Source organism: Notolabrus celidotus, chromosome 9 (genome assembly GCF_009762535.1).
Source record: "Notolabrus celidotus isolate fNotCel1 chromosome 9, fNotCel1.pri, whole genome shotgun sequence".
Classification (NCBI taxonomy): domain Eukaryota; kingdom Metazoa; phylum Chordata; class Actinopteri; order Labriformes; family Labridae; genus Notolabrus; species Notolabrus celidotus.
This window is the reverse complement of record NC_048280.1, coordinates 16,296,634-16,311,686: the sequence shown is the minus strand read 5'-3', so window position 1 is coordinate 16,311,686 and position 15,053 is coordinate 16,296,634. Positions and strand designations below refer to the sequence as shown.

Genomic DNA, 15,053 nt, shown 5'->3' with positions numbered 1-15,053 from the left:
TCACCCATTTTACCCGTTTCAGACTGACAGAATGTGTTGAAACACATCTTTGCTGCTCACTCAATCCCTGACATTTCATCCATGCATGCATGAGCTGTGTGTGTGCGTGTGCGTGTGTGTCTGTTTCACATGTCTTGTTGAATATAGAGCACACAGAACATGCAAATTACTCAGTGGCCAGCTAGTGTTGCTGAATTCAGTGATAAAATTGTAATCAGGCTTGTCTTGCACAATAAGGTTTACTCCTATCTCTGTGAAGTCAGAACGATCAGTGAGAATAAACAACATCAAAACATCAACAGCACAAAATAAATAAAAGTGTTTCTATTTTAAGAGACTCTTGGTTAGAACTCTTTGTAGTATCATTGAACAGCACAACAAGAGACTGTAGACATTTTGCGCCCTGAAATGTCCTTTTTTGTTTATTTTTCACACACAGTCCCGCCTTCCTAAAGTGAATTCTACATTTTTAATGGGTGGGAAACAATAAGCTACAAAGAAAAGAAATCAGTGTAAATGCACTTTATATAAAGTTTAGCAGTCAGTGATAAAGGCGTAAAGAACCTTTGGCAATGAGAATGGTAAAAACACTGACTTTTAATAAAACACGATGGATCTATCTGTTTTTTTCATCCTTGGCTCACATAGGCACTATATCACTGCAACCACAGTAGATACAAAAAGTTTGATTTACTGTGGTAAAAGTTGTCTAGATATCAGCTAGAACTCAAGACATTGGTGGAAATTCTGTTACCTCCCTTGAGATACATACTGTGAAATTGCTGGAGCCCCACTGACATTGTCTGTACCGTTAGCTGCCAACAAACGCTGCTGGAAAGAGAATGACTCGACAAAGTCCTTCAGATGGCTGCAGTGCCTTTGGTGACTGTGCACTCTGTGATTAAATCAAAGATTTTAGCTTCAGTCTGTAACGTTGAACAAAGCTTTCTGTGCTACTCCCTACACATTTTACAGCTCCCTCCTGAGCTGTGTCATGGCACATTTTGTTATTTAACTGAAGCACTGCATGTTGACCTGCTAGGGGGCCCTGATGTACAATAAAATGAACCCTATGCCACTGCAGCAGACCATTAGCAGATCATAAATCCTCTGAATAAAAAGGAGGGGGCCTGACATTGGTAGAGACTGTGAAGTTCACAGGAGTTATAGCTTTTATGGATTCTTTTATAAGCTATAGGAGCCCTATTTGAGTGTTTCATATATTAACCTATTACTCTTTTGACTCTGAAAACCTCTGTTACATATTTCATGTCAATGTAAAGCAAGAGTGCGGTGAGTTTTTTTGAACTTAGCATTTTAAGCAATACTATAGGAACATATAGGCTCAACACTTTTCAGTACACGTAAGCAACTAATGGGCTATAAGTCAGCCACACTGCCATCCCATGCACTACTGTCTCTGCATCATAAAACACAAACTGCACACACTGTGTTTTTTCTGCTAAAAGTGCAATCAGGGCATGTCATGCTAGAGTTGCATTCAGTAGACAAAACTTACTGCACAAACGCACTCCTTCAAGTTTTATATACTGTATAGTTTTTGTTATTTCATTCTTTGGTCTTTGAGAGTATAGAGTATTTTTTTCAGGTTGACTCAAGTGACTCATGTCTCATTTTGTGTTAAGATGAACCTTTGGTTGATGTTTTAGCTGTTAGCTAAGCTAGGGCTACTGTTAGCCATGGCTAATGACATTGGCTGGTTAACACTTGGTCCACACCTAAAACATCTTAAAACTAAATGTTGTAAAGTTGTAAAACAAAAAAATGCCCAGAAGAGAACTCCTGCTGAATTTGGTGACCCCTGAATTTCCCCCTTGTGACACCAGTAGGTTAGCATTAGGGGATGACAATACATTAGCTACACAATAATTAAGTGTATGTTTCTAAAATTACCTGAAAATGTATGACACATAGGTGATAGATAGATAATCTTCTGACTTTTCAAGTACTGGACTTCAAGTATCAAACACTACAGGTTGAAGTTTTCACTTGGTAAGAATTTAATTGATGAAAACAAAAACACATCCCTCTTAATAAAACTTAAGTGTCTCTTAGCTTTTGCTGTAGTTCAACCAGCAGGTAGTTCAGATATTTGTGTTCCTCTGGGGATGATGCTTTATAACTGTGATGATGACCTGTGCTTTCAAAGCAGCATGTTAAACAATGAAATATCTCAGAATCTACTGTATGGACTAGCAAAGCATTCAGGGTAAATATTAATGTTGCTGTTAATATGAAATCTAAGAGCTAAGGCAAACTCTTAGCATTTTCTGCCATAGCATCATTATGTCCCATTTCAGTTTGTCTAATACTTGGTGATGACCATAGACTGTGTAAAATATGGACATAATATCCGTGACGTCAACCATCTGTTTCTGAAGCGCTGTTTGAGGCCAATCGTCGGCAGCAGCCATATTGCTGCTGTCGAGCGATTGTGACGTAAAGAGGCGGGCTTTGAGCCTCCTAGCCAACAGCGACAGTGTTCCCGCCTGTCAATCAAGTCAGCTGTGCCTCTCATTAGAAGACTCGTAATCTAATTATCTTCGAAATTGCAGCGTTAGAAAAAAAATCACCCCCGTACAGTGTGTGCCAATGGAGAAATGAGTTATCCAGACTACACTCGTCTTTTATACCAGGCTGTAAACATGTTTATTTCTGCTGTAAAGATCGGCTTTTTTGAATTACTGTGTATGTGGTTTCCGGTACTTCCGAAGCCAGCCTCAAGCTGGTCCTCGATGAACTGCAGTTTTTAGCACTTCCGCATTAGACTCATATTTTTAGACCGGAGGTTGCCGCTTGGAGAGGCAAAAATTTTAAAAACCTGCAAAAAATCTCTATATTCCACAGCTGTATTTTCAGTGTAATGCTCCAAATGCTAGTATGCTAACACAGATCAAAACATTTTTTATGTTAACACACTGGTTTTAAGCCAGTTATTCATTTAAAATGCATCAATCAGCAAAGTTATTTCTTTTCACACTTTGACATGTTTTATAAGAACTTACTGATACACTTGACCTGGGACAGGTTGCTTGTCCTAAATTTATATATACATGATTATATGCACATAATTGTTCTGGTTTTTTTTTTTGTACTTTTCTTGTTTCTATATAAATGAGTTTATTTTCTTGAAAACAGTTTAGTGTGTAAGTAATGTGGAATCAACATGAAATTATGTCTCTTACAATTGAGTATGCTACATGTGACACTCATTGATTGACATCTATCATTCTTGTTCCAATTGGGAAGAAGATGCATGTAAACTAGTAAAGATAAGGCAGCTGTGTTGTGGTCATAAGGGTGAATACAGTTAAATTTACAAGGAGCACATGAAAGCAGCAGTGGTTCCTATGGAGATTAACACCCTCCGCTCCCCCCTCTCTCTCAATTCAATTCAATTCAATTCAATTCAATTCAATTCATAGGGCTTTATTAGCATGGAAATAATAGGTAATCATTGCTAAATCTTAAATAGAAATAAAACACAAAATAAAAAACAATTACAGAATACCAAAGATCAATGTTAAACTAACAGCTGTGCAGTTTAAAATATATAAACAATAACAATAATATTAATAACAAAATAACAACAATAATAACAATAACAAAAAATACGAATGACATAAATAATACTAATAACAGCAATAATAACAATAATAATAATAATAATAATAATAATAATAATAATAATAATAATAATAATAATATAATTGCATTTAGCTTTTCAAAATATTTACAGATGACTACAGATTATTTATTAGCATGGAAAACATACATAATCATTGCTAAAGCTTAAATAGAAATAAAACACAAAACAACAAACAATTACAGAATACCAAAGATCAATGTTAAACTAACAGAGCTGTGCAGTTTGACCATTTTTTAAGTATAGAAGAAAGAAAATATATGAATAATAAAAAATAAAATTAAAAATAACAATAATAGTAACAACAAAAATAAAAATAATTACAAGAATAATACTCACAACAATAATTATAATAATAATATTTCATTTAGCTTTTCAAAATATTTACAGATGACTACAGATTATTTATAATTGTTATTATGTTTATTCTCTCTACCCACCCACCCCCCTCTCTCTCTCTCTCTCTCTCTCTCTCTCTCTTTCTCTCTCTCTCTCTCTCTCTCTCTCTCTCTCTCTCTCTCTCTCTCTCTCTCTCTCTCTCTCCCCGCCCCCTGCCTCAGTGCACTGCAGCAGTGAATTGGCTGCTGATTCACCACAGCGCTGCCCCTGTCTGTCTGTGTCGGCAGCGTCACTCTATTTAAATTCATTCAGTCGTCGCTGTCGGCATCCTCTGCTGCTGCCTGAGAAGTCATTTGTTTTTAGCCCGAACTACAGAAAACACTGGACTAAGTGTTTCAATTTGATTTTAACTCGTACATACAGGGAGGCACATTCCGCTTCATCATGAATCTGAATGCAGAGAAGCGGCGTGGCAGCATGTCTGTGGTAAGTTTGAAGAAGATTGAAGAAGCCGGGTGGATGATAACAACGCTCCTCGAGTCGTCATTGTTTAACAGCCAGTGGCTTCGCTGCTGTGCATGTTAAGAGACCGAGCACTATTGGAACTACCAGTGACTTGTTCCCATTTATTACTATTCACGAGTTGTATTTCTATATGAAACTTTTAACTTTGGACGTCTTTGTTTGCTTTTAATGTTTAAACTTCCTCTATCCTTCTGGGTATTGTCTTTCTCCACGCGTGGAGGCGTTTTCTGTCGTGAATGTTTGCTTAGGCAGACTTTATTGGTGATTCTTTCTCCCACCAGCTGAAATAAATGAACTAATCAGTTGTTTAATCGTTAGAGGACAGTTTCAGCTCCACAGCTTGTTTTTTTAAATGTTTCTACTCGTGTCAAAATGATAAAACGTGAGCTGCTGGATGGGTTTGTTTTACTACTGTTTGTCTATATTTAGCCGGAGTTAATCCTGTCTTATGTAACAGAAACAGAGTAAAGACCCCATGGCTGGATGTTATTGTGACCATCAGCGATTTTCAATGTGTTATAGAATAAAGCTGCCCTTCATGCTTATATCCAAGTTTGTTAGCCTGGCCAGTCAAGTCAGATGTCTACCAAGGAATCTGGTTTTGCTTGAGATATCTGTCTGTTCACTTGCTGTTTTTCTTTTACACGTTGTAAAGTGCTTGGTCACTTAAAATCCTATGAAATAGTACTTTCAAGGGTCCTCAGTTACCCTTTGTTTTGATTGTGTGCTATAAAAATATTGATAAATGATTGATACTGTCTGTATTTAACCATAGAGGCAGAATCTCTAACCTGAAAGAAAGAAAAAAAGGCTTGTTTTCACAGCTTAAAATGTAGATAATAGGCGTACCACAGCTGCATATTAAATGTCCTAATAATAGGTTATTCTTTCAGAAATAAAAGAAGGCTGCTTCCTCCAAACACTGAATTTGCTGTGCTTATTTCAGAATCGTCTGTGATGCTATTTCTGTCTTAGTGTTCACCCTCCTTCTTTTGTCCTTTGCTGAGTGTGTTAAAGGCAGACAGCAGGTGTTGTGTTGCTTATTGAAAAAGTACAGTTAATCAAATGTATGTCCGCTACTGTCTCCAACACCAGGTCCCGATCAAGAATATCGAGAGGGAGCTGATCTGCCCAATCTGTAAGGAGCTCTTCACCCACCCGCTGATCCTGCCCTGCCAGCATAGCGTCTGCCACAAGTGTGTCAGGGAGCTGCTCATGCTAAACCATGAGGACTCTTTCGATGCTGGCTCTGAGTGCTCCTTGCCCGGAAGCCCCAAGTCCAGGGTGCCCTCTCCCTCCATGGAGAGACTAGACAGGCTTGTGAGATCAGGTGGGTCTCGTGGTAAGGAAATAAAGAAGCTTGATTTGAAATGAAATTGTTCACAGGAATGATGGGTGCAGAGAGTTGGAACTCTCATTTGTCCAAGGTTTAAATCGTTTCACAACGGTGCTTTTGAGGCATTAGTAGGAGCAGTGTTGCTTCTGTTGTTGGTCAGCATGATTCAGTGATTTGTTATGTGAGCCAATGGAGGCTAATGCTCAAGCAATCGATGAGCAGAAAAGTATCAAATGCATCTCAGGCCGTTGGTGCTTCCAAGGAAGATAAAATTAGTTCTGTCTCTGTAATGCTACCTTCCGGTATATTGCCTTTCTTCCAATTCCCTTAACTTCACTTTTTAGTCATCATTCTGTCAGCATTCAACAGGTTTCAATAGCTTTAGTGTGGGATTCACAACAAAGAGAAGGATTAAAAGCTTTTTTATGTGGTTTCAAAAAGAAACTATTCAATTACCTAAAGGGTTGTGCCATTGCGAAGATGATTTCCTGAACTAATAACAAAAACCTTTATCCGATGCAAATTAAAGGTTAAAGGCAAAATAAAAAGCCAATGGAAACTATGAAAAAATGGGCCAGGCATTGTTATACTGTCTGGGTTTAAATGTGGTGCAGACACTGCCCTCCTTCTCTTGTCCTAGATAAACACCAAACAAACATCACAATGATTTAATAATTTTAATGCTCAGCCATTACATCGTCAGTCAGCACATCTTCCTCTAATCCTGTCTGCTTTTACAGACCTCTTTAAACAGTCAGGAACTTGACAAGCTGTATTTTTTTTGTCTACTGAGAGAAAAGAAATGGTGACAAGCTCTCTCAAGCCCTAATTGTCTTCACTGTCTGCCTCTTAGGGCCCAGGGGCATCAAACATCCCCTTCAATCATGTAAAAGTGAATGTTTTCATTGGGAAATGTTTCAGGAACTGTGAAGAGAGTAGCTATAATTTTCACTATCTTTAATCAGATAAACAGTATATGTGTGTGTTGTGCACATGAGTGAACAAAGCACATCTGTAAGCTTCTTTAGGGCATTTTCAACTCTAAAACCAAGCTGAGCCAGAGGAAGGGGAAAAATGCGGTGGAGGAGGGGTTGAAGTTGCAGGCAGCTAAGTTAACTTGTCACAACATTTGTTCTTTTCTAACCACATGGCATGGCTGCAGCCAAGCTTGAGCAGGTCAATGTCTAAGCCATGAAACAGCACGGTGGGACACAAGGCTGCCTTTCTGCCCTCTGAGAGCTCTGGGCTACAGGCCATTTCTAGAAAGATGGAGTCTCATTTGTACTCTTCTCAGCTTCTTGTCCACAAAGTCAGAGTTGCGTCTGACTTTTAAAATATATAATGATTCAAAGTGTGTTTTGTCCCGAATCTCATGCAAAGACTCAACATACTCAAAATGAAAAAGAACAGTATTGAAAGTAAAAAAGTTCCCAGTTTTAGTGATTTATGTTTACTTTATTTAGTGGAGAAAAAGATGGTCTGGTTGGTGGTGACACTACCTGGAAACCTACTTCATAATCATTTCAAATTGTTCAGACAAACAAACAGCGATTACTTCAATTCAAAATAATGTACGAGAACCATTTTGTACTAACTGCAAAAGTGAGTTCTTTTTTTTTTTACAAAGTTAATACATTTGATAAATATTATGCTGTAAAAAATTGGGCCCCAATTTTGAATTTGGCAGAGAAGATCAAAATAGCCTTTACATTGCTGGTATTGAACATTGTACTTTTATCTTCAGCACCAAACCTAAAAGGGTTTGAAATCCTAAAAGTAAACACTGACTCCCAAACCTGTGCTAAACACTTTTGCTGAAAACAGTTCAAGTATTTTGGAAGTGGGGCAAAATTAAGTACACCAAATACAGTCAGTATGCAAATCCCAAACACTTGATATTTAAGCATGTGTTAATGGGGATTAATACACAAAGGACGTTGGAGGAGCAGCTCAGAGCCGAAGAATAAACTAATTGTAGCGAGTTGTAAAATAGCTCTTTTAGAATAAGTAAAGCTCATTGTTGTGAAATTGGCAGTAGCTTTCAAGCCGAAGTTTTTCGTCCATTAGTGCAAGTCTCATGTAATTCATTTCTCGATTTCTTGTATGCTGACTAAATGTTTTTTTGCAAAGACTGTCCATAGCTCATCTTTGGTAAGGCTTCAAGACATACAAGTGGATTCCATTCAAACTGATTTAAATCCACTTTGTATACTCAATGGCCAGGTAGTGTCAAACTGATGGTATACATTCAACTAAGATGCCAGTGGGGCTCTGACCAACACTGAGAATCTAAAACAGGTTGAGCTATTAAGATCCCCAGAGTACAGTGAGGTGAACAGCTTTTTTTTGGGAGCTATTCAGCCATTCATGGTTCAACACCACTGAGACTGGGCTCTCGAACACTGCGTCCCTCATTCAGAGTCCCCCCCCTCCTTCAACCTGAATGAGTTCATTCTTCACTGGCAGGACTGCATCTGTTTACGCAGGGAATAATCAAATCCTGCTCTTAAATAGGGAAATCTGATGCATTGCTCAACGACTCTGCACAAAGACAGCTCTGTCACTTCTTCATTCTGTCTGATTGTGACTTGATTCATGTTGCTTTGTCTGTTTCAAAACCTAACTTTCCTAGATGTTGATCATGTAAAATGTAAACTTTTCATGTTTTGCTCTTGTAAAATAATTCAAAGTGTATTCATTCAGCAGATTAAGAAAGCAAACATTTCGGCCATCTGATAAACCTGTAGGGAGTATGCTATGAGAAAATAAACCCCCTGACAGAACAACAGAGTAACATTGCTGACCGGGTCCAGCACCGGGAGATCAGATCATTTGTGGCCATGGTGACGCAACCTGCCTGTAAGGAATGAATAAGGGATTAGTGGAGGGGAGAGAAAGAAAAGACTTAAGGCTATATTTATCATGTGCAGCTTGGACAAGCCTTTCTGTGCTTGGACAGAGGGGGGCGGATACTAAAGCTTCATCAGCATTGTTTCTCAACTTCATCTTTCTTTAAGTTACTGGGGCTCACATAGAGCGTGGTGCATTTATGTTTGACAGCTAACTCTTGAATGTGCACTTTAAAGTTGATGTAATTACTGTTGAATTAGTAGTTTGACATTTAGGGCAAATATTCTTTCAATTGTTATGCCCACGTTTCAATATAACAGATTCTGCTTCTATGTCTGTATGCTAAATATGAAGCTACAGCCAGAGGAAAGTTAGCTAGGCTTGGCACTAAATTCTCACCCCCTCAGATACTGTTGTTTTGCCTGTTTTTGTGTTCTTGCATGCCATAGAAGCAATTGTATACTTGATTTTAGATGAAGGTAGAAATGAGAAGGTGTCTCATTTCTAAATGCAGACTTTTGCCCACTGAAACATTCACTGTCATTGATTGAAGAACACCTGTAGCTAGCTGGCTAATCTAAATTGGTTGGTTGTGAATATATTATTCCGTAAGCTTCTTGTTTTTGATTGGGAAACAAAATCGTTTGATTTAATCTGTACAGAAGCGTATGTAAAAGATTTTTCATAATGTAGTTGGAGGATGTTTTTACAATTGGACAGAGCCAAGCAAGCTGTTACTTTGCTAAGTAAGCTAACTGTCTCTGTGGCTTCGCTTCATGTTTGGCATACAGGTTGTTTTTTTTCTCACGATTTGCATTTTTGTTGCACAAATACAATTTCCAAAACAACAGCCGAAGCCTGAAAAGTTGCATGATTTTATGCCTTAAAAGCTTGTTGATATATTTTTTCAATAAGTGCAATATCAAGAGTTAATTGTACCTAAATAACTGTTGACGTCATGTATGTATATTTTGAACACACTGTTTTGTATTTCACTCTGAACTGCATAACCAGATTTTCTTTGAACTCCAAGTTCTCCTTCACATTATTTTAAGTTGGCTTCTTTTCTCCAAATTGTCAAATGTCATGATGTTTTTTTTAAAAAACAATAACATCACTTCACGTTATGTATTGTTTCATTTCCTGTTGGTCTCACTTCACTTCTCTGTTCATTGCTTGCAGCCACAGTGCGAAGGTCGTTGGGAAGTCGAGGTAGACGCGGGCTCCGTGTTTTGAGTAGCTGTAGTAGTGAGTACAGTGTTACTAGAACCCCGTAAAACCCTAGTTTGGTTCTACCTTCTCTCCACTTAATCTACTTTAGCCCTGTCAACACAACCATACAGACTCACAACACCGGACAGGTACAAAAGAGATATTTCAGGTTGACTCACTCTAATTTATGCTTTCAGAGTTGTAAAGCTCATTATTATTGTGTTAGACACCTAATGATTTGTAACAGTGGATGAAATTAAAAGCTGGATGCCTCTTAAAAAAAAATCGCCCTGAGCCTTTAAAGTAATCTGATGGTTAAATACAGATCAACCAGGTATTTAGAGATGATGTAAAATGCTTCAGGTTATGGCTGTCTTAACCTGTGGTATTTGATCTTCTCAGAAGGGAAGGAAAATTAGAGAAAGCTGAGAGGAAAAGTGAAAACCTTTTAATGGACAATGAGTCAGCACATAAGGAAGCTGATTAAAAGAGGAGTGGCATGGAGAAAATTTGATGGGGAGGTAATAATGTGTCAAAGTAGAATTTAAATTAGCCAGAAGTAGAAATAGTTGAAGTTTTTCAGGATTGTAGAAGGGACAGGTATGTCTGTGTTTGTATACGCCAGCAAAGCTTTACATTCATGTTTTCAAAGAACATGGTGGCAGGTAAAGCCTCTTTAATGAGCCGGAGAACTGTAAGTCTCTGTTCTTTATAAGGAAAACGCACAACACTGAAGGAAAACATACAATGTGTTTGGGCTTGTTAAGATTCTTAACAGGCTTCAAATGATTGATATGTGCATGCCTTCAGGCTGTACTGATTAGGCTTCACTCGACAATCATTATGGTTTGAGAAACAATTTAGAAGAGCGCAGACCTGTTTCAGCCTTACTCTAATCATTTTGGGCATGCTGAACTGAGAAGTGTCAGAAAGCTGGCCAAGTAAAGCAAAACTGAATACTGGTTTTGTTGGCAAATCAGTGCAGTAATATAATGCTCAGACTATGCTTTTAAGAAAATAATCCTTCTCCTGTTCTGAAGTGGATATCTTTCTTAGAATTTTCTTTTAAATATCAAATGCCAAGATATGATGTCCAAATGAACAGTATATGGTTTAAGATAAAATAAAAAACAGGAGAGAAAAAAAAATCAAACCTTAAACTATTGTCTTCAGCTTCTGACAAAATGAGAGAAGATCCAGTTGAGCTTTTTTCTTTTAAAAAAAGTAACGACATTTTACCAATTCATCGCTTTATACATTTCAATTTACGTCAGAAATTTTAAAATGATTTGAAGCATTTCTAGAGTGCTCGACAAAAGGCCCTTTTCCTCAGGAACCATCAATAGTTTTTATAAAAATATTAAATTACATGTGCAGACATAACCACATTTTCTGTTTAACACTGCCCCTGGAATGACTAACAGAAATACAAAACTTCTGCCTTAATTCCACTATCAAACCTTATCCATGCATGGTGGACAAATAAAAATCAAGCCCCTTTTTCATCTGCAATGACTTGTCAGTTTCTGCCCTCAAATCTGCAGCCTCCATCTGCAGATCCACAAAGCAACACACAAACTTTACTGCAGGCTTGACTTATATGTTTCTAGCTGGCCACACTTGTTTTCCTGAGCAGAAGACCTCAGTCATCATACCTTCTCCTAAAATGACACACATACATGATCTCACTGTGCTTGCAGGGTGGAAACCTGCATCAGTCATTGGCTCAGATATTGAGGCTTTCTGACATATTTCTATTTTCATCCAAAGACATAACTCATGGTAGCTAGCCCATGTCACCTTCATCGCCATCATCAGGCTACGTTTTTCATCATATTTCCCACAACAGTGTTATTAAGTTCAGTTTGTCCTGAACTCAGGTAGGACGGGTAATTAAAGTATGGGCAAACAGATCTCAGAACAGTTTGTTGTATTACTCAGACAACACAACCACTGTGTTTAACTGTCCACGCACTGTCACAGCCTTCAGTTCTGCCCATATCTTTGTCACATGGCATGCACACGGCTAGCTACCCATAACACATATAGTTTACCTGTTTGCTGTTTCGTGTCTGCTTTTCCCTCAGCTGAACCTTTTTTTTCTTTTGCTAAAGTGTTGTATTCAAATAGTGTTCTTGTGTTCACGCTTACCTGAGGAGTGTTTGATTTAATTTCCAGGTCCTCGGAAACGAAGTGGAAATTCTGGCTTTCATACTGAGATAAATCCAGCACTCCTCGCTTCCCCTGTCCCCCAAAAACGTGAAGCAACTTTTTTGTCATTCACTGTGCCTTGTGCTGACCTCAGTTTGCTGGCTTTATTTGAATGTGTGTAATATCTGTCTTGCTTGCGTCTGTGATGTGACCTTGTGTGAGCACCTGGTGTTACTGTGTTGCTGCATTGTTACGGCGCTGCTACAGCAGTAACAAGCACAATATTGTGAGAGACTCTTAAAGGCAGTGTAGCTTTAAGAGGAGTTTGTTGTTGTGAAAAAAGTGTTGATGCACTGACCTGGACATGTTATATTAGACTTTAAGTGCAGGGCATTTTTGTTTAAGTTTTAACTCACAAAGTCTTATTCAGTTACATTGCATGTTTTCTAAATGCACTGGTTTGTCACACTTTTATTTTCTTGATCACTCATTTTGGGAAGATAGAATGATTTATTTTTGTCCAGATCATTGTAAGCACTTATATAGTCTCCCCCCTTTGGTACATGTTGACTGACACGCAGTGCAATTTCTCATGCAGACATTGTATTTTTCGACAAGCTTCAAGGATGCCTTCCTTCCCATGACTATCCCGCATCTCATCACTCTTGAATCTTCCCCAGTTGTCTTGTAAAGTCTCTATTCTTGGACTTATTTCCCTGAATGACAAGTGCTCAATAACTGCTTGTTCAGATTTTTAGCTCCATACATCCATGTCTTCATGGAGTTTTGGTCATTATGGAAATAAAGCACAAAGGGAGACGTACTGAGGCCCTATTTGTTACAGCTTGATATTTTCATGTGTTATCAAAGGCATTTTTGCCTTAACATCATACTTGGCAAGTTTCACAGATGATGTAATACTGCTTTTGTGAATCTCGGCCCAGAATCTGTTGAGCACAAGCGGGGGTTCACATTTTCAAAGCCCCTATTCGACTCTTGGAAACTATCCCTTCACAGTAATTTTGTAGTCAAAGGACACAGTTGTTCAAATGTCAAAATAGGGCCTCAGACAAGACTGGAAACTGGGTGACCCAAAGGTTCGGAGTCTCTATTACCCCCGATCTTTTCTCACTTGTCCTTCTCTGCTCTCTTCCAGGCTCCATCTCGTCCCCAGGGTGGCGCAGAGGCTCTGTGACTCCCCGGATCACCACCATCCCTTGCCCGGGCTGTCAGCATGACATTGACCTCGGTGAGCGCGGCATCAGCATGCTGTTTCGTAACTTCACCCTGGAGAGCATCGTCGAGCGCTACCGCCAGGCGGCCCGAGCAGCCATCGCGATCATGTGTAACATTTGTAAGCCTCCCCAGCAGCAGGAGGCCACAAAGAGCTGCATGGACTGTAAGGCCAGCTACTGTAACGAGTGTTTCAAGCTACACCACCCTTGGGGGACACCAAAAGCTCAGCATGAGTATGTCGGTCCCACAACCAATTTTAGGCCCAAGGCAAGTATGACTACTTAAGGAGAAGGCTTTATCTGTTTTTTTCTGTTCGTTTTTTCTGTTGTTTCATTAAGACGTCCAACTGTTCACTTGGACTATGTCCCTCTGAGTATGCGTCATCACACAAGTGAAAAATAATCATTAGTATGTATGGATTTGTTCCAGACTTTAAATGGTTGAAAATGAGAGATGTTTGCTAAGGAACTGGATGTAGAAGTTGAATGCAAGCAGGCTGGACATTTGTAAATGGTAAATGGACTATATTTATATAACACTTGGTCTAGTCTTCTGAACATTCAAAGTGCTTTAACAGTACATGTCACATTCACCCATTCACACCACATTCATACACTGCTGGCACAGCCACCAGGGCAATTTGGGGTTAAGTGTTTTGGCTGAGGACACTTGGGCATATGGACAGCCATACCTGGGATCATATCCCCAACCTTCCAGTTGAAAGATGACCAATATACCACTGAGCCACAACAGCCCAGTTTGTGCTTTTCTTAAACATTACTGGTCAGGAAAGTCCCAATAGCTGAACTCACACAGGTAATTATACTTGCAAGTTTCCCTGTTTGATATAATGTAATATATCTAACTCATACGATACAGCTTCTCCACATGTTCTCCAGTGACTGCCTTATTCCATTCTTGATCATACAGAACAAAACCAACAAGTCTTTTTGTAATCTTGCCTCTCTGGACTAGTCTATAGATTGTTTTTGTTCTTTCCAATCCCTGACCAAATGCTGTTTGAACAGATCTGATGAGGATCCTGCTTCTATAAAAAAAATGCTGATCTTAAATTCTATTTTAAGACACTTCAGGAAGTTGCTCACAGAGCTGTCTAGAGACTTTTAAAGTGTTGGTCATCTTCCTGTTTCTGTTTTTGTAAACTTTTGATCACTGCACTAATGTAGTGCTGAATTTAAGTTCTAATGAGTTTTGTCTCTGAGTTCACTCATTGTTATTCTGTAAAATATTTCAGGTGCTCATGTGTCCAGAGCACGAGATGGAGAAGGTGAACATGTATTGTGAGGTGTGCAAACGACCCGTGTGTCACTTGTGCAAGCTTGGAGGATCCCACGCCAACCACAAAGTCACATCTATGAGCAGTGCCTACAAGATCCTTAAGGTACCACATTCAGACACTCTTAACCATTTGAGGAAAGATGGCTTGTGTGTTTGTTGGTGGGTCTGTGATGAAAAATCAGTCATTTTAACTGTACAGCAATACAAATTTATGATAACAAGGTTTGAAGTGAGCTTTAACACAAACTGTTAAGAAGGCTTGAAAAAGAGTAACTAAAAAGTGCAGGGTTGTGTTGTGCTGTACCTCCTTTTGATTGGTCCCAGAGTCTCTACTCTCCTGCTGTAATATTAATGCCAACCTCTACCTGTGCTAACCACCTTAGACTGCAGAAATAAATCTCCTCTGTTTGGAAATTTTAAACCTGACACTGGCTGTCA

General features: G+C 38.8%; 1 protein-coding gene across 3 annotated transcripts in view; it reads left to right on the top strand.

Moving 5' to 3' along the window:
* The first annotated feature begins 4,250 nt into the window (after nucleotides 1-4,250).
* Nucleotides 4,251-15,053, top strand: part of trim36 (tripartite motif containing 36) — a 30,755-nt gene continuing 19,952 nt past the window's right edge. Inside the window, exons 1-5 of one of the 3 annotated variants that reach the window (XM_034691206.1) lie at nucleotides 4,251-4,492; nucleotides 5,627-5,873; nucleotides 12,108-12,188; nucleotides 13,237-13,583; nucleotides 14,572-14,718. In XM_034691206.1, coding sequence (XP_034547097.1) covers nucleotides 4,451-4,492; nucleotides 5,627-5,873; nucleotides 12,108-12,188; nucleotides 13,237-13,583; nucleotides 14,572-14,718 — 864 coding nt within the window. In that variant the 5' untranslated portion in view covers nucleotides 4,251-4,450. The remainder of the gene's footprint in view (nucleotides 4,493-5,626; nucleotides 5,874-12,107; nucleotides 12,189-13,236; nucleotides 13,584-14,571; nucleotides 14,719-15,053) is intronic. The other 2 variants (XM_034691207.1, XM_034691208.1) reach the window with 2 other exon arrangements.